Raw genomic sequence first — 21,012 nt, forward strand, 5'->3', positions numbered from 1 at the left:
ACACAGACACACATATGTATATATTAAGTCCACCTGGTGTACTCTGTCTTTTAAGGTCAATGTTTCCATATTGACTTTCTGTCTGGATGATCTATCTGTTGATATAAGTGGGATATTAAAGTCCCCTACTATACTGTGTTATTGCCAATTTCTTTCTTTATGTCTGTTAATATTTGCTTTATATATTTAGGTGCTTCTATTTTGGGTGCATAAATATTTATGGGTTATGTCCTCTTCTTAGCATTATCATTATGTAATATACTTCTTTGTCCTTGTTACATTCTTTGTTTTAAAGTCTATTTTGTTGCTAATCCAACTATTTTTCTTTCCATTTTCATACAATATCCTTTATCACCCTTTCACCTTCTGTCTGTGTATATCTTTAGGTCTGTGTTGAAGGCAGTGTATAACTGGATCTTATTTTTAGTTTGTTTGTTTAAAGTATAATAACATACATGTTAGTTTCAGGTGTACAATATAATGATTCAGCAATTATATTACTCATTGCTCATCACAATAAGAGTACTCTTAATCTTCTACTTCATCTCTGTCCCTTCTGGAAATCACTTGTTTGTTTTCTCTATTTAAGAGTATTTTTTTTTGTGTCTCTTTCCATTTGTTTTCTTTGTTTTATTTCTTAAATTCCACATATGAGTGAAATCATATGTATTTATCCTTCTTTGTCTGACTTGTTTCACTTAGCATTATACGCTCTAGGTCAACTCATGTTATTGCCAATGCCTAAATCTCCTTCATTTTATGATTAATATGCCATTGTCTGTTTATACTACATGTTCTTTAACCAATTACTTATGGACACTTGGGTTGCTTCTATATCTTGCCTATTATAAATAACACTGCCTTAAACATAAGGGTGCATGTATCTTTTCAAATTAGTGTTATTGTTTTGTTTGGATAAATACCCAGTAGTGGAATTACTAGATCATATGGTAATTCTACTTTTAATTTTTTGAGAAAATACCCAGTAGTGGAATTACTAGATCATATGGTAATTCTACTTTTAATTTTTTGAGAAAACTCCCAGTAGTGGAATTACTAGATCATATGGTAATTCTACTTTTAATTTTTTGAGAAAACTCCATACTTTTATTAAAATGGCTGGGTCTTATTTTGTTATTGTTTCTGTTTGTTTATTGCATTTATTCAGTCACTCTATACGTTTTGATTGGAGCATTTATCCCATTTACATTTAAAGTAATTATTGATAAGTATGTACTTACAGATATTTTCTAATTTTTTTCTGGTTGTTTTTGTAGTTCTCTGTTCCTTTCTTTTCTTGGTCTTACTTTATGATTTGATGACAGTCTTTTGTGTTACGTTTGGGTTTCTTTCTCTTTATTTTTTGTACATTTATTGTAGATTTTTGGTTTGTGGTTACTATGAGGTTCATACATATTGACTTATATATATTGTAGATTATTTTAAGCTGATTGTCACGTAAGTTCAAATGCCCTATATTTTTATTCCTCCTACCCTGTTTTTAGTGACATTATGTTTTACATCTTTTTACTTTGTATATTCTTTAACTACTAATTGTTGTTATAGGTGATTTCACAATTTTTGTCTTTTAACATTCATACTAAATATTTAAGTGGCCAATCCACATCCTTTTTAATATATTTGCCTTTACCAGTGAGATTTTTTCTTTCATATGCTTTCCTATTTCTAGTTATGGTTTTTATTTTTTAATTAAAGAAGACCCTTCAACAAGTCTTATAATGTTAGTTTAGTGGTGATAAACCAGAGCTTCACTTGGAAACTGTTTATCTCTCTTTCAATTCCAAATAATAACCTTGGCAGATACAGTATTCTGGTTAGGTTTTTTGTTTTTTGTTTTTATTTTTATTTTTCCTTTTAGCACTTTAATTATATCCTGTCACTCCTTTCTGGCCTGCAAAGTTTCTGCTGAAAAATCAGCTTGTAGCCTGCCAGTATTTCCCATATATGTGATAATTTGTTTTGTTTTTCTCTTTCTGTCTTTTATATTCTGTTTACCTTTAGTTGTTGCCATTTTAATTATATTATATCATGATGTATATCTCTTTAGGTTCATCTTCTTTGATACTCTCTATCCTTCTTAGACCTGGATGTCTGTTTCCTTCTCTAGGCTAGGGAATTTTTTAGCCATTATTACTTCAAATTAGTCTTCTGCCCTTTCTCTCTTCGCTTTCTGGGATCCCTATAATGTGAATGCTATTGCTTTTGATGTTGTCTCTGAGATCCTTAAATTATTCTTAATTTTTTTAAAATTCTTTTTGTTTTTCTTTTTGCTGTTCTGTTTGCATGACACTCTCTGTCTCTCTCCTGGAACATTGATCCATTCTTCCGTTGTGGATTTCCATAGTGTATTTTTCATTTCATTTACTGTATTCCGTAACTCTGGTTGGTTCTTATATTTTTGTCATTGTTGTTTTTGTTGTTGTTGTTGAAGTGCACACTGTGTTCTTCCATTCTTCTCCCTCTTTTGTTAAGCATCATTATGACCATTACTTTGAAGTCTTTATCAGGTAAATTACTAGTCTCTGTTTCATTAGTGTATGTGTCTTTTCCCCACTGTTTTTTTTTTTTTTCTTCTTTTATTTGGAACCTATTTCTCTGTCTCCTCATTGTGGTTTTTTTATGTTAGACAAACATAAAAACATTATGAGTTAGATGGAATAGCTGCCTCTCCCGGTCTTGAAGGAGTGACCTTGTGTCAGAGTATTATTTTTGTAAACTGTGTATGCCTGGTGGCTTTGACAAGCCAACTGGGGCTGAAGTGGGCACAAGTTGTGGGAGATCCCAAAATGTGCATTACTGGGCTGTCTTGATGGGATGGCTGGAATTGGTGAGGGCTAGGAACTCAAGGTGCACTGGGGCAGCCCTAGCAGTCCAGTTAGAGTATCTGGACCCTACTCCCATCTGTGCTATCAAGGTAGAGAGAGAACATAAAAAATGGTGCTCATTAGCACCTCTGACCCCAGAGAGAATTCCAGTAGTTCCCTGCCTGTGTGTCAGTTACTCTAGGGTTAGTAAATGGATTTTTTTTTTTTTAATCTCTAAGGCTGTAGTTGTCCTTTAAACTGCTGGGTTTTTGTTTTCATTTTGTTGTTGTTTGTTTGTTTTTGCTGTGCCTCAGGGCAGGGGAGACCCTTCAGTGGTATCTCCTTACTGTATGTTTCACATCAGTGTAGGGTTCCTGTCATTACTGTGTCTGTGTCTCTTCTACCCTTCTCTATATGGTCTCTTCAGTGTTTGCTGTGTGGAAGCTGTTCAATCAGCCTCCAGTTCTTTTGAAGAAATTACTCTACATATAGGTGTAGATTTGGTGTCTCTTTGGGAGGAGGTGAATTAAGAGTCTTCCTATGCCACCATGTTGGACACTCTGGTCATGAGACTTTTATTCAGGATATTAAAAAGTTGCCAATTGAAATTGGTTTGAGTTTTTCTGGCTCTATTCTCTTGGCATAACCTCATGGAATAACTAAATAATTCCCATATAGTTTTTCCTCTAAATTTTGTATCAAAACAGTTGGATATATCTTGCTTGCTGTATTTTCCTGATGCGCAGATTAAATATTTCAAATAAATTTCTCACGAAAACATAAACTACATTTTAATTCAATTTAAATGAAGAGAGAACTTTTTCACCAAAGTTTCTGGGGAAAGAATGGACCACTTTCTAAGTTACATACTTGGTTCAGTCACTGGGAACCTGCAAAATATTTGTATGTGGAAACGTTGATTTTCATTCTTGACTTTCTAGTTCTAGCACTACATAGGAATAAGGTTGAGTTTGTCTCTCACTCTGTCCTCTTACAATGTATTTATTTCTGCATTGACATGCTAGAGAGAAAACTAATTTATACCTGGATAGATGATGTATAAATTTATTTCAATACAAACTGAAAACCTACTGTACCAGTGTCAGTAATTAACCTTTACATGCTATTCAGGTTATCAAAGCAGATATTTTCAGTGATTGGACATTCGAAATAGTTTAATGCCAATTGGTGTGAAAGTAGCCTATTTGCATTAATTAATGCAGAAAGGTCTGGTACATGAAAATATTTTTATTATAAAGAGTGGCATTGTCAATGAGGTTGGTACTTTAATCAGAGGTATATTATGGTGAAATTTCCATGTCAAATAATCAAGAAACTTTGATTATGGAGTATCATTGAAATGAAATTTTGTATTATAGACCTCTCATGAACTGAATTCTAAGATCAATTTGAAGGGGTTTGTCTGTGATGATCAGTTAATTTATCTAACATGGAATATATCAGAGATTGGTTTATTCTACTTATTCAAAGATCTCCTATTGTATAATACATTATATTATGAATACAATTGTATTATGTATTATGTATTATGAATACAATTATATTCATCTTGTGCTGGCTATTGATAATGTTTAGCCCAGTTGGATTATATTCTGAGCACAGCAGTCCTACTTGGAATTGAGAAATGATGCCCAGGTAATTTTTGGTGTTACCTGCTTTTTAGACTTGAATCATCAACTATCCTTTTTCTTAAGTAAAATTAATGTATTATATGGAAACATGTTTACCTAATACAATCTCCTATTAGGTTTCTACTTACACACTATGCTGAAAGTATCACATTTCAATTCAGAGTGACTATACTATTTAGTTCAGAATGAATACATGATGAATACTAAAATAGCCAGAATAATATCCTATTTATTTTCCAAATGGGAACCCAACTAGACCCAATTAGGGCAAGGAGAAATATAAATATTACTTTTACTATGTATCTTCTGTGGCGATGGCTTTGTGATGCCTACAAGCTAACAGAATGACTAAATTTGTTTTCTGGCAGATAGTGTTTTTTTTTTTTTATTAGTAGTAGTAAGTTTATTTTCATTTGTTTTATATAGGTTTGGGCATAAATAGAGACGAAGTCAAGCAACACCTAAACTTTATATTTTTCACCAACATTTATATTTAGTTTCACCATCTCGAGTATGTTCCTGTGCTTACCACTTATTGTAATGGTGAAGTAATTAAAGAATACTACATAATTCATGTTTGTGGTAACACATTAAAACAGTCCTTGCCTGTTTGGAATCAGTAAGATTTAGACTGCAATCTTGGTTTTACTAACTGTATATCTTGGTGAATAATATCTAAAAGTTTACGATGAACATTAAGTGAGAAAACAAATGAAAGTAGATTAAAATACTGAAAAATATTAATATACCCTTAATCCCTCTGATGTTTACTTTCCCTTTCAACCAATACTTGATCAGCATTCACAAAGCTTTTTTCATATAATGTTTTAGGAAAATTTCTGTAGAGCTGCAGCTTAAAATTATATGAATTGCTTTTACTATATTCAAGTATTCTGATAGCTTAGTTCTTCACTGAATAATAAAAATTTTTCCAGCAACAGAGTCACTACTTACTCATCTTTTTTTTTTTTTTCAACGTTTATTTATTTTCGGGACAGAGAGAGACAGAGCATGAACGGGGGAGGGGCAGAGAGAGAGGGAGACACAGAATCGGAAACAGGCTCCAGGCTCCAAGCCATCAGCCCAGAGCCTGACACGGGGCTCGAACTCCCGAACCGCGAAACCGTGACCTGGCTGAAGTCAGACGCTTAACCGACTGTGCCACCCAGGCGCCCCACTACTTACTCATCTTAAAAGGGATTCCATCATCCTAGAACAAGCTTGACATCATCATACCACTTACTTCCAAGAGAAACAAGTGCCCTTTTACCTTTATTGTTTTTTCTCTCCCTGGCATTTATTTGTAAACGCTATTAACTCAGAGACTTGCTTCCTCACACTGTAGTTAACTAACTGCTTGAGTCCATGGCAAATCCATAATCCTATTTTAAATATTCTCCAGGCCATGAAAATGCATGCTCTTTATACCAATTCGGCAGTTTAACTGCAGTGCAGAAAAAGCTTTGGCACCCTGAGATATAAACCTCTGGTTTAATCATAAATTACTGGAGTGCCCTGTTCTTGTTTCCTGTAAGCGTAACTCTCCTTGACACGAATCGCCATAGACGTGTTAAGTAATAACTGATATTCCAAGAAAAAAAAAATGTGAAAAACAGCTAAAGGAGAAGGGGATTTACATTTTTAATCTGATCTATTAGATCATCTTTCTAAAATGAAATCTCTCTTCACTGTGGTAATCACAATTAATTCATGCCTACTCCTGTCAATAAATCTTTGCATGATGGCTTAATAGGTCTTTCAGAAATGAATCTTTTGCAAAGCTGGAGCCATGCTTCCTGTCCCAGCTCCCTGAAAGAGAATGTGCAGAGAGATTAAGTCACAATAATCAGACAGACGTGAGCTCAAATTGTGGCTCTGTCTCGTACTTAAACTTTCAGTGCTTCACTTATCGTGAGAAGTGTGAATGATAGTATATATTTCTTACGGTGTACTTAAATGTTAATATATTTAAAGCACTCAGCTGAGTCCAGTGTATAGTATATGCTCAATTCAAAAATTGTTCTTGTTAACAGTTACAATCTTGAAAGCAATAAGATTAATTGATTCTTGGAAAGCCTATAGGTTTATAATCTGCAATTCCTAATTTAACCATGACCTGCAACAGAGTGCTCTATACTAATGTAATGCTTCTCAACCTTGTCACCCTGACTGGATCAAGAGCTCCTTGGGGACAGGAATTACATTTATTATGGCCTTGGCATTTGGCAAGGAACTGAACTTACGAGCTTGCACATAGTTAGTATTCAATAAATATTTATAAATTGACAGATAAAATAGAGTAAAATAAAAATGATCAATTGATATTCTTTTGTATTTTACCCTATTTTTAAAATAATCTTTATTATTGCAAGCTTGTTTAAGTGTTTATTTATTTTTGAGAGCGAGAGAGAGCAAGGGAGGGGAACAGAGACAGGAAAAGAGAGAATCCCAAGCAGGTTCTGTGCGATAAGCACAGAGCCCGACGAGTAGCTCGACCCCACGAACTATGAGATCATGACCTGAGCTGAAATCAGGAGTCAGAAACTGAACTGATTGAGCCACCCAGGTGACCCACAGTTTTTTTTTTTTTTTTTAATGGTACTAAGTGCCGGGCTTGCGTCAAAGAAGTTGCTTAAAAGATGTTTGATAAACGAATGGAGGTAGCTAGCTTTCATTTACAGAACATGAATGCCACCATTCTGGATAACTTCTGTGTTTTTCTTGCATCCAAGTTCTGGCAAGTCTTAAATATGCTTATTTTTTGTTTCTTTCTTCCAGTAATATAGCATGCTATGTCTATATTACCAATACTGGTGATCTTTATTATTTGTGGATTCCAGATTTCCAAATTTAGTTGTTTTCTAAAATTTACTTATAACCTCAAGATCAATACTCTCTGTGTTTCTTAGGCATTTCCAGACACATGCAGAGCTGCAAAATATTTGGGCTGCCTGATACATATTTGCCAAGCTGAGATCAAACAGGATGACACTCTGCCTTCTTGTTTTAGCTATCATACGGTGAATTAGTGTCCTTTTCATAGTCCTTTTAGTGCTCTGCTTTTCACAGTTGTATTTTGTGTTGATGCGTTTGCTGGTTAAAATACCCCCCAAGCACAGTGCTGAAGTGCTCTCTAGTGTTGTGGCTAGGTACAAGAGGCTGTGATATGCTTTACAGAGAAAGCACATGTGTTAGATAAACTTTATTCAGGCATGAGTTGTAATGCTGCTGGTCAGGAGTTCAGAGTTAATGAATCAACAATATTAAATATTAAATAGCGTCTTTCGAAAGATATACACATGAAACAATGTTATGTACTGATTGGTTGATGGAAATGTTGTGACCAGAGACTCATAGGAAACTAGCTGTGTATTTCTTCTAGATGGCAATGGTTCTGTATTTGCTAATTCAGTGTTTGTGATGACTTACAGCACAAAACTACAGCAAATAAGGAGAACCAATTATCCTACCCTTAGCAATGAACACTTAGTAATCAACCTCTTCTTGAGGTTCCAAAGTAACGTAGAAAAGATAGGGATGAGACTGCATTGCAGGATCTTATGAAGCTTTCTGTTCCACCCAAAATCTTTGGCATCATGAGATTTAATAATTGGACGTCCCAAGGCTAGTTTCCAGAAGTAAGCTTTGATCAAGTTGTTACATAGTATTTCTTAAGTTTGCCCCACTCCCACTACCTTTGCCATAACCCTTCACACTCCCTAACAGGCAGTGGAACATCATTTGCAGAGATGTGATGAATATGTGATTTCGGGCTGTGAAATATCTTTCTCCCCAAGGATCTCATCAGACGTTCACTTTGGCTCTCATTATGCAGCAGCCAATCATTGCAGGAAAAAGACTGTTCCTAACCTTCGTGACTCGATCTTTATCCTCTCATCCTGCAATAAAACCTACGTAGCTAATGTAGAAGAGGAATTTGGGATAAAAGGAAATGAGGAAATGGTAAAAATAATAGACATCCTATCCACGGAGTAGGAGGGAGAAGGAGAGAGAAAGATTGGGAGAGAGAGAAAGAGAGAGAGAGAGAAATGCAGATTAACACAGTGTTAGACGAGTGCACCTTAATAAAGATGTTCAGTAAAGCTAAATCAAATTCTCTTTGGAAAAATCCCCCTTTTGAAATCTCTGCAGCACTATGCAAACAAATGTATGAAAGGAAACTTCTACCTCTAAACCCTATTCAAGATCCTTCCTACTTTATACTTATTCTATTGTGGGCATAGAATACTATTTTAATTATGGAAAGTTATAAAACAGGAAGTGTTTGAGATCTGCTGGAAGTATACACACACACACACACACACACACACACACACACACACTCCAAAGACAAGTGGACTCAGAGGAAAGCCCTAAACTAGGAATAAATGGTTAGTTTCTAGTTATCTGTAGATGGCAGACTACTGGCTTTGTGAGACACCTGTAAAAGAGGTGAAACCCCGCAACTGGTTACTTCAGCTTTCTGTGAGTCTGAAGACAAGTTAAGATTAATTTTATTGTGGACTTCCACCTCAACGCATGAACTATGGGGGAAAATGTTGTACTGGGTGAAGAACTATGAAGCAAAAAGTGGGTTTATATATCCCCCTTTCCAAAGTACATCATTTGGAGGACATCATTTGGAGACCTTTCAATTCATGCATTGAGAAGAGTCAGCAAAGTCTATAATAAGAATTACAGAAAGAGAGCAAAATTCAGTGGTTATATCTGGTTTTGTCTTAGTTGTTTTGGCCTCCTTTGACTAAAACAGTAATGCCCAGGAACTCTTTCTCTCAAGATGCCTGTGAACCTAGAATTCAGCTAGAGTGTGTTGGCTAATTAACAGGCAGGATGAAGAGACGAACTCCTTTTACCCATAACGTCATTGACACATTTGTCTGCTTGAAAGACAAAGTGCTCACTTGGCAGTTTGCTTTGGCAACAGAACTTTCTGAGATGGGGAAAAAATGTTTATAGAGGTGGTCACATTTCTTATCTTTTTGTCAGCTCTTGTAGTAAATTCAAGGTTTAAAATTTGTAGTCAAATATGGAATTTTATAGCATAAAGTGTGAATGCCAAAATAGCAACCAGGAAAAGTTATTTTTGCTTCTGCAACTCTACAGCAAAGGCAATCTTAGATTTAATAGTTATTTTAAAAGGAATGGGAGAATAAAGCTTCATTATAAAACACAATACTATAATAAATGGTGGAAGAATTGTGATTTTAATGCAAATAGACAATGCTAGTATTGTCTTACCAAAATATGTGGCCAATCATGTTTAATTGAAGCTATTATTGCAAAAGGAAGAAATAGCAATTTGACTTCTAGGGAGTTTTAATTGACAGAATTATAATATTTGTGCAGTGTACATCGAGTACTGGAATAAAAAAGAAGCTTTTATAATTGTGTGCTGAGAAAAGAAAGTAACAATATAAGCTTTCCCTGAAGATGTCCTAGTGGGGGGGGGGAGAAAAAGTTCAGGATATACAGCAGGAATGTGTCTAATGTGATTGAAGCATAGACTAGGTAAAGGGAAGTAGTGGATGGTAAAGCTGGAAAAGTGTGTAGAAACCAAAGTACCAAAATCCTTGAACATCAATGAAGCTTGAACTTTATTTTATAGGCAATGAGGAATCATTTGGTATTTTAAACAAGACAGCAATATAATCACAATTATATTAAGTATGGACTAGGTTGAATAAAGGGTTGGAAGGACAGTCAGAGGAGTCATGAGGCTTCTGGAGTAAGGCTCAGAACTGGAACAGTTCACATTTGATTTCTCTCTAAAATCAATTCTTGGACTTCCCGGATTTTATTAAGAACATATCCGCAACTTAAGATAGAGCTTTTATTGCAACCTAGGGTCCCTAACTCTTTTTTCTTTTAATTTCAGATTTTTCATTATTCCTATACTGCTTCATATGTGATTTACAACATACACACAAGGTAAGTTCTTTGATTTTGGTCTTCATTAGCAGTTGTCCAACTAAATTATTGGTGTAAATGTCAATTTGTTCATGTAAAAATATTTACCTTTTTTCAAGGGAAGTTTGGGAGTTAAATCCTCCAGAAGTAGAGGACTCCGTCTTGCAGTATGCAGCCTGGGGTGTCCAAGGCCAGCAGCTGGTAAGCACAGGCGTGGGTATTCACCAAACACTGTCAGCCATGGCCCTGTAGAAAACGTTTACAGAAACCACTTCCTTTTGCAAACTGTCCTGTTATACTTGATGTTTTCTATTTACCTTCCATCTTCCATCTGGTATTCCAATTTAAGAATATATAAAATAATACAGGTATTATTTTATTAATTAATTAAAAAAGGAAAAAAAGTTTATAAATCATGGTACCTAGAAGAGATCCAAGAATACCGAGGTCTAGTTCTGTGGAATTTCCGTTACATAACATTGTCAAGTTTATTTATTCTTTCTTTAAAATTTTTTTAATGTTTATTTCTGAGAGATAGAGACAAGCATGAGTGGGGGTGGGGGCAGAAAGAGGGAGACACAGAATCAGAAACAGGCTCCAGGCTCTGAGATTTCAGCACAGAGCCTGACGCGGGGCTCGAACCCACAAACTGCGAGATCATGACCTGAGCTGAAGTCAGATGCTTAAGTGACTGAGCCACCCAGGTGCCCCATCGTTGTTTATTTATTCTTAATGCATTATTCAGAGTAAAAATTTAAGACAGAAGTCTACACTTGACACTGGTTTCTTAGGGGAAGATTTCTTGTCATATTACATTTTGAAATTATCACCAACTCAAAAAGAGCATTACTGATGCATAAAAGCAGTTTGAGCAAGACTATATTTTTGTCCATGTCTCATGGTGAAAGTATAAAGACCTTAAGGGGATATTGCTCAGGAAGTGGTATTGCTTGGTTATATGGCATGTGAACGCTCAAATGCAGTACATGCTGCCAAACTGACTTCTAAATTGCTTGAATATTTATATGCAGACCAGTGACACTTTGAGAATTCCCGTTGGTACTATATTCTCACCAATGCCTTCTTTTTCCATATTATCGTATTGTTTCTTAATAATGACATTATTGCTTCTTCCATTCCAATTTTTATACTTTCTGTCTTATTAAGATGTGCTTGCTCTACTTACCCTATGAATGTGGCTAGGTTTGGTGTGGTATTTATGTGTGTATGGGAGAGATTTTTAAGAACTCATCCTATTATGGTAATAAAATTAAGTTTTGCATTTTTAAAATTAGTTTCAATAATTTATACATTTCTTTTTTTTAATCAAAAAAAATTTTTAATGTTTATTTATTTCTGAGACAGAGACAGAGCATGAGTGGGGGAGGGGCAGAGAGAGAGGGAGATACAGAATCTGAAGCAGGCTCCAGGCTCTGAGCTGTCAGCACAGAGCCTGACGTGGGGCTCGAACTCACAGACCGAGAGATCATGACCTGAGCCAAAGTCGGACACTCAACCGACTGAGCCACGCAGGCGCCCCAATAATTTATACATTTCTAAAAATCCATCTCACCTAAACTTCCACTGGTTAGCATAATGTTTTTATCCCTTTTTACAATATTTTTAAATCTTTGTATTTTGTACTTTCTTCTTTTCCTATGTTATTTAGAAGTACTTTCTTCTTTTCATGATCAACTTTGATATTTGTAAACTTCACATATGTCTTCTCAAAGACCAAATTTTAAATTTATACAGTCCTTTCTATTATAATGCTAGTATTTTATTTTTCTTTTCTAATACAGAAACACTGATTCTATATTTTCTCTAAATTTTGCTTTATCTTCATCCAGCAAGTTTGATAATAATATTTTTATTAGTATTTAATTTGAATATTATTTCAGTGTTCATGTATGTTCTTTTCACATGGGCTATTTTGATCTTTGTTTTTAAGTTTACAGAAATGTAGAATTAGTTTTAAAACTATATATGGAGTTCGTAAACATCTTTGTAATAAACTTTATCTATTATCTAGTTTATAAACTTTGAAGTTTATAAGACTTGATTTTTACCTTATAACAAACACGTTTTCATGTGATAGGTGTGGTGTTTAATATATGCATATTAGATCTGTCTTGATAATTACATTTTTAAGACTTTTATTTCTTTGCTGGTGATAGTGGGTGTGGTCTTTTACTTTAGCATGCTATCAGTTTTGCATTATGTAATTTTAAGAGTGAGGCGGTTTAAATGGTAAATAAATCTTTCAGGATGGAATTGTTGATACTCTTATCAATATAGTATCCTACTTGCCTTTAATGGTTCTAATTGACCAACCCTAACTCTGACTTTTAGGAGAGTCCATGAAGGGAAGTTAGAATCCTCTAGATTTTTTTTTTTTTGAATTGTTGCTTCAACAACGGCTGGGTAGGCTAAGGTGTGTTTCTTATTGCCTATGGGCCTCAAATTCCTCATTATAAAACAGAAATGTCTGCATCATCATCTCATTATGATAATTAATTTGGGAAATCTAAATATTCCCCTTAGTGAGGTATACATTATTATTTTTATTTCATTTTATAAATCTAAGAAATACTTTTATAGGCTGATTGGTGAGATAGGGAGGTAGTACAAGATATGTCACATCTCAAGAAGACTGTAGAATAATATATTGCTATTAAATAGTGCTTCTGTTTGTTAGAAAAGCTTCTCCACCTAAAATATTCTAGAATTGAATATACCTGTGATAGAATCTCTGCTAGTGATTGGCCATGTGATCTTGGCCAAGTCATTTTTCCTCTTGGTACCTCATTTTCATCAGAAAAGTGAAGACCTTTGACCATGCTTGTTGGCTTTGTTCATGGAATATGATATATTTTTATATATCCATAATATATATATTATGCTACATAATATATTTTTAAATATTATATTTTTAAAAAAGAATGAAATTATTTTTAAAAATATTTTTGGAATGACTGGAATAAAGAAGGGGGAGCATGAGAGGTTGAAAAGGGTTGTAGAGTAATTGCCTTAGCAGATTTTCGTCTTTTCTTTTTTTTGTTGTTGTTGTTTCTTTCTTCCTCCCTCCCTCCCTCTCTCTCTCTCTTTCTTTCTTTTCTTTCTTTCTCCTTCCTTCCTTCCTTCCTTCCTTCCTCTCTTCCTTCTTTCCTTCCTTCTTTTTTCTTTTCTTTTGTTTTTTCTTTTCTTTCTTCTATAGTTTTCCACTCTGAAATATTTCCAGAGTCAACTGTGCAGTAGATGACTGTTTTAGAGTAAGAAATACATTTTTCACATGCAGAAATAACTTTCATTGTATCTTGGTGGATGTGTTCCTTAAACATGTAAACTAGTTGTTTGATGGAATATTTAAAAAAGGAAACTATTTTCAACATAGCAAAAATCAACAATAAAATAATTTTTTATTTAAAAAAAATTTTTAACGTTTATATATTTTTGAGAGAAACAGAGCATGAGCAGGCGAGGGGCAGAGAGAGAGAGGGAGACACAGAATCCGAAGCAGGCTCCAGGCTCTGAGTTGTCCGCACAGAACCCGACTCCAGGCTCCAACCCACAGACCACGAGATCATGACCTGAGCTGAAGTCAGATGCCCAACTGACATAGCCACCCAGGATTCCCAATAATTTTTTTGAAAGGATATTTATTTTGAGAGAGAGAGAGAGAGAGCGCATAAGCAAGGGAGGAGGGTCAGAGAGAGAGAAAGAGAATCCCAAGCAGTTTTTTGTTGTCAGCATACAGCCTGACATGGGGCTCAAACTCATGAACTGTGAGATTGTGACCTGAGCCAAAATCAAGAGTTTGATGCTTAACCAACTGAGCCACCCAGGCACCCCTTATCCCTGGTCTTTAGTCCCCTACATGTTTAACATGGCTTTAGGAACTCAGACAAAGAAGACTTTGGGAAAACAAAGGTTTACCAAAAATATTGAAAGAAGCATACACAAAGTTGCCAGACATTAGAAGCTGCTTAAACATCTTTACACTTGTATTTCACAAAGAAATCCTATATAACACTGTATTCACTGTGATATCCACACTGAGTGGTTGAATGATTGATTAAATAATTATGAAGGAAACAAGCTAGTAACTTAAAATGCAGTGAATGATAAACATCATGCTTGCCTTTATCTTTTTCATATTCAAAAATTTTTAGAACAGTGTCTTTCGTATATATATATAGATCTGTCTTAGATCCATTCCATTACGATATTCCTAAAAAGTGGCAGTAGAAACTGCCTAGGATATGCTAGATATGGAGATGCCAGGTTGGATTCAGAGAAGGCATGAATCAGTGTAGGGCTGTGGTGCGTGAGCAGCAAAAACTGGGCAGTTGCTCTAGTTTTACCTGTTTTACTCTGATGATGTCAACAAGAGAGCTGGTCCATTAGGCCAAAGCAAATTCCCAACACAGAAATTTCCAGAAACTAAAAACCCAAGACAGTTTCATGTTTTTCTCACTGGAGAGTCCTTCAGAAAATCTTTGAAACTTTCATGAGTTTTATATAAGTCTCATTCTCCTAGCCTCAGAGGTACCAAAATTTGTGCCAAAGTAATAGTTTGACACCCTGAGGGAAGTTGTATTAATTGCTGGCATGTTCTTTAATGCTTCCTACTTGTTATGGATTGTTTTTCAGTATAGTTGAGAAAATAATAAAAAGGACTAAAAATTTATAAAAATCATAAATCCTCTCATGGGAGTCGTTTTTTAGGTGGTTAATTCCTGGGTCCATTTCTTACTAAATGTTGACCTTAAGAAGATTACTTAATTTCTTATGCCTTACTCTTCTTATCTTTAAAATGGTGGGGAACTGGAGAGTGTTATGTTAAGTGAAATAAGTCATACAGAGAAAGACAGATACCCTATGTTTTCACTCTTACGTGGATCCTGAGAAACTTAACAGAAGACCATGGCAGAGGGGAAGGAAAAAAAAAGTTAGAGAGGGAGGGAGCCAAACCATGAGAGACTCTTAAAAACTGAGAACAAACTGAGGATTGATGCGGGGGTGGGAGGGAGGGGAGGGTGGGTGATGGGTATTGAGGAGGACACCTGCTGGGATGAGCACTGGTGTTGTATGGAAATCAATTTGACAATAAATTTCATATTAAAAAATAAATTAATTAAATTAAATTAAAAAAAATAAAACGGTGAGAGTAGTGGTACTTCACCAATAGTGCTAGTCTGGTGTTTAACATATAAGCATAAAGCACATTGAATAATATCTTGCATATAGTATTTTAGAGGTTAATTTTTACTATTTTTTAAAAAAGATTTTTTAGGTTTATTTATTTATTTTGGGAGAGAGAGAGAATTAGCAGAAGAGGGGCAGAGAGAAAGAGGGGGACAGAGGATCTGAAGTGGGCTCCGAGCTGAGAGCAGAGAGCCTGATGCCTGTGGGGCTCGAACTCACAAATCATGAGATCATGACCTGAGCCAAAGCTGGATGCTTTATTGACTAAGCCACCCAGACACCCCTAAAATGATTTTTAAAAGTATCTTTGTCACTTGAATTTTAACTTTTTTGGGAATTTTTGTTTCACTAGTTTTGAGGAGAATGAAGTCTAAGTTCTTTGTCATGGCATATCCCAAAATCCTTTGGGTAAGTTTTGGGATAAAGTCCGTATTTGTCAAGGTTATCCTTGGTGTGCATGTAAACATAGATTCAATATAAATTAAAGGATGCATCTCTACAAATGGCTAATTGTCCATTTCATGTGAGTATGACAGGCTTTGTCAATATTTGAAGCCATCAGCAAACTTGGCAATATGATTTTATTAGATGAGTCATTATAATACTTTAATTAGTTTTGCATTAAATTAATTAAAGAGGCCTGTAGCGTTTATAAACTAAGGACAATTAACTTCCCATCCTTAAATCTCAGTTTTTAATTTTATTTGCTATGAAAGAAATCCCTGGTTGTAGAGAAGAGAGGTAAGAGGTTGATATAATTTGTAGATAAAGAGGGTCTGAATTAGAATCAAAGGGAAAATTTTTCAGTACCAGTGAGATGGGGGAAGGCATTTTGCAGGTGGTAAACTTTGTGGGGAAAAAAAAGAAACAAAACTGACACAATACAACATTATTGACACATACAACATGTACGCTCTAAACAACATTTAGAGCAGGTTGTGAGTAGACTACTATAGCGGTTATAAAACAAAATGAAGCGTCCCAAAACATGTATACCAAACATATGTGTACTATATGTATACATGGATGTGGATGTGGATTCTCTGTAAAGGGAAGAAGATTTTAAGGAATCAGCTCATGCAACCGTGGGGCAGTCTGGCAAGCTGAAAACTCAGATGAGAGTTCATTTTATAATCTTGAGCAGAAGTCTTGAGGCAGAAGGCCTTCTTTAGGAAACCTGTTTTTTGCTGTTAAAGCCTTCAACTGATTGGATAAGGACCACTCACATTATTCTCTTCTAAAAATCAACTGATTGTAAATGTCAATCACATCTACAAACTGCTTTTACAAGACGTGTTTGACCAAGCAGTCAGACACCGTAACCTAGCCACGCTGACACATAAAATTAGCCATCATGGCATAGTAACCGCTTGATTTGATTCCCACTTGTCCTTTCCTACAGTAACACACTTTAATTCAGATCATCGTCTTTCACATAAATATCCCTCTTCACTCGCTGGCCACTCTAATCCATCCAGCATCCACAGAGGTATGTGTTAAAAATGCAGATTCTTAACAGCTCCCACAGGTGATAAAATGTCATTGCTATGACACACAAGATGCAGCTAAGGTGACACATCCTGTGGCTCTGCCACTCCACTGCAGAGCAGAAGCACAGGTTTTTTTCTCTACGTGAACCAAAACTCTGTAATCTCGAGAGTGATTACACCCTCTGAGTGTCCTCTCCCGCATAATGTTTGTGCCTTTGAATCATTCTCTTTGGTGTATCCCCTCATTGTTCTCTTTTCATTAGATGTCTTTGTCAAAACTAAAATGCAAAATGCTAACATATTCCTCTTCTCTGATAATCCTCCCCCCCCCGAATTTCTACAGGCTAAGTGAATTGCTTGCTTCTCAGGAGTCTAACTTTCTTCTATTTTATCTCAAATCATTTAAGATTTTATTTATTCACATTGCTGTCTTTCACCACTGACTTCCAGTCATTTCCAGAGCATATGGAATACAGAATATGCTAACATTTCCCTCCCTCCCTCTCACCCAAGCCCTCCCTTCCTCTATGTCTCTTTTCTTTCCCTCCTCTTCCTCCTTCTTCTATGTAAAACTCATTTTAGCCCAAGGCAAAATGTAAATTTAATGAGTATCTGGTTGCATTAAGAAATTAATGAAAGGCTGACAATAGTTTGTGTGGACGATCAGATACAGCAAAGAGTTTTGAGGACGGCATGATGTGAAGCGTAGACATGCATGAAAGGTTGGGTCTGGTCAAAGAGTTTGTGTTAGACTGTAAGTAATTGAGTTTAGAGGCAGAGAGCTAAGTTTAGAGGCTACTATAATCTGGAAATGATTTGGTAAATAATATATTTAAGAGATAAGTATGTCAAGTATTTAACTGAGATATAAAACTTGATCACAGTCAAGTAATAAAAATTGTCTTCTACTCATTCACATACATTAAGTTATACAAATATGATTTATCAATGTATTTCTACACTTAATATACAAGTGTATTCCTCAATCTCATTTTAGACTCCCAATTTTTTAAGCCACTTTATTGAGAACAAATAAAGATTGATACATACAAATGGCTGCACTTTGCATTGAGTACAAACAAAAAAGTGTACATATTTTGTGTAAAACTTGAGCTGAAGAGAAGTGTATACCTGTGAAACGATCATCACATTCAATACCATAAATGTATCCATCAACTCCAAAAGGTTCCCACTGCCCTATTCATTTTTTGTGTGTGATGAGAACATTTAACATAACATAGATCCCTTCTTTGATATTGCTAATATCTTTTCAATCTATTCAGGCTAAACTAAAATCACTACACCCATCCTTCCAGGGGCATTAACCTTTAAAAATATTCAGTGTTTTACTCATCACAATCTAGTATCTGGAGAAATTACTTTTTCTATATTTTATTACCTATATTATTGAAAAATGTAATGTTTTAGGTAATTCTCCAAGTACAAATACAAAGTCACAACCTTTCCCATCACCTGCATTTTTGTTATTACTAGTATTGCTTTAAAATTGATAATAAACTCTTCAGTGTTTAGCAATGGTTCCATGCCTCCAGGAAATTTTCAATTTCCTTGATGTAATTGTTTACATTTAATAGTTCATTAATGGAAATTTTGAACCATTTCCTTGACTTTTCTAGTATGACCTTAGTCCCCATTGGTTTAAGGGAGGTGTTTAAAGCAGCGTTTTTCAAACATGTCATCGAAATCTCATGTTGCCTCGTAAATACTGAAATGTTTTTACTGGGCATTCCATTAAGTAGTTTTTAATTATAAAAGTTATTATTTTAATTGCTATTAACATATGTTTGGGAAATATATGATAAACATATACAAATATACTGTATATAAGAGATACATATGTATATACCCATGCACGCCACAAATGCACACAGACACACACACTCACACCTGCTGCTGACTTCATGTATATTTTGGGATGAAAGGTTTAGGCCTGAAGTTGTAGCATATTCAAGGGGTCCCAAGTAGATGAAGAAAGGGCCAATAAGAGTCAAATTCTAGTTCAAGTCAGTACTTCACAGTAGTGTGTGCGATGGTCATTGCTAGTACATTAATTGCTACAGGAAAACTGCTACACCCTGAAACCGGAAAATTTACATCCTTAACATCCTCAACTATTTATTGCAATGACTATTTCCATATAAATGAATTTTGAGCATTTTTTTACCTCATTCATCTTCATTAGTGGAGATGACTGAAAACATATTACCTTTTTCATGTTATCTGTAACAAAATTTAATGTTCCTGTTTTTTGTTACAGAAAATAAAAGCAATTCCTCTTAGCACATTTAGTACTAGGCACACCTAAAGTCAAATGGGTCTCACTTCAAATTTGACATAAGGAAAGTCAGTATCAAGAAGCTGATATAATTTCTTTACTCAGTATTAGACTGGAAAGAATCCAGTGAACCATAATAGGATAACTGCTTGGGTTTAACAAAAATAATAAAAACACCCTTAAAATGTCCCGAACATCTTGGCTGATAAATTTGTAGTATATTCAGGTATATGTTTACATTAATATAGTAAATATGACGGGAAATACATTCTCATACAAGTAAAATACCGTAACAGTGTAGGTGTGTATGCATAGAAAAGGAAAAAGAAATATGCAATTACCATATATACTGTAAAGGAAAATTAACTTGCAATTGCTGTAAAAATTACCTACCCACATATCAATTAAGCACTCCTGTAGACCGCTTGTGCCTTGTATTTAAATAGTATATTTATGACTTTTCTATCTAAAGTCAGAGATTTTTCAAAGAAATAGAAAATAAAGTTCTGATTCTCTATAAGCATACATTTCCTCTAAAGTGTTGCATATTTCAGTGTAAGGAGAATCTGAGCAACTTGCATACTGTTAGTTGTACTCTTACTGCCTTTAAGCTATCTGTACTGGCTTTAGTAAAAAATCACTTGGTGGAGCGCCTGACTGGTTCATTCAGTTAAGTGTCCGACTTCGCTCAGGTCATGATCTCCTGGTTCATGAGTTCGAGCCCCGTGCCAGGTTCTGTGTTAATAGCTCGGAGGCTGGAACCTGCTTCGAATTCTGTGTCTCCCTCTTTATCTGTCCCTCCTCCACTCACACTCTGTCTCTCTCTCTCTCTCTCTCTCTCTCAAAAATAAATAAACATTAAAAAGAAAAAAAAGAAGTCACTTGGTAAGTATATGCTGACTTGGCCTTGCAGACTCCCTGGGACTGTGAACCCTCTGAAGGCAGGTGCTCCAATTGTGTAATGCTCATAGCGTGTATAATTGTAAAGTGAGCTGCAGGCATGTATTTTCCCCTGAGAATAATAAAAGAGAAGCTGCTGACGGAAGATGTTGCAACCTGTGTGAGCATGTGAAAATAGAAGTTATTTAAATGCTGACAGTTTCTAGTTGAGGCCAACCCTAGAGATTTTGAGGGAAAGTAGAAATATTGTCAGGCTTCTACAAAAAAGAAAAGAAAAGAAAATCATCAATCAGTGCTGTTTGAGATAAACTTTACCTGTGTTATGTTTTTAATGTTTTATTCCACACTTAGAAAAACCAAACGGAAATTAATTCTTTATCATAGAAAGTACCAATATTAATAATGAGACATCTGAAATTTACTTACTTCTTTTGGGGGAGAGGAGGAGACTTCATCCCTATTTAAAGTGCTCCCCTTGGTTCACCTAGATGAGTTATAAAATGTTGTAGATGTTCTAACTATATGTTATGAACATGCAACTCACTAGGGATATAAAAGGCACAATTTCTATATTCCAGGACCTCACAGAAAATAGAGCTAAAGGTAGGGATTCCCACCTCTTGGAACACCTGAAACAGAAGGGTTCCAATGTGGTCTTCAACCTTTCAGGGGGCCCTCTCTGAGGTGATGGGGCAGTTTCCTGGAGAAGGTGA

The 21,012-nt window shown here is 35.2% G+C and overlaps 1 protein-coding gene across 1 annotated transcript in view; it reads left to right on the forward strand.

The window, feature by feature from the left end:
* DPP10 (dipeptidyl peptidase like 10) overlaps positions 1-21,012 on the forward strand; it is a 649,764-nt gene that overhangs the window by 478,971 nt on the left and 149,781 nt on the right. Inside the window, exons 6-7 of the mRNA XM_047084533.1 lie at positions 10,374-10,426; positions 10,525-10,606. Coding sequence (XP_046940489.1) covers positions 10,374-10,426; positions 10,525-10,606 — 135 coding nt within the window. The remainder of the gene's footprint in view (positions 1-10,373; positions 10,427-10,524; positions 10,607-21,012) is intronic.

The sequence above is a fragment of the Lynx rufus genome, unplaced genomic scaffold, assembly GCF_022079265.1.
Source record: "Lynx rufus isolate CCGP_SWC_20201006 ecotype Redwood Valley unplaced genomic scaffold, mLynRuf1.p SCAF_2, whole genome shotgun sequence".
Lineage (NCBI taxonomy): Eukaryota > Metazoa > Chordata > Mammalia > Carnivora > Felidae > Lynx > Lynx rufus.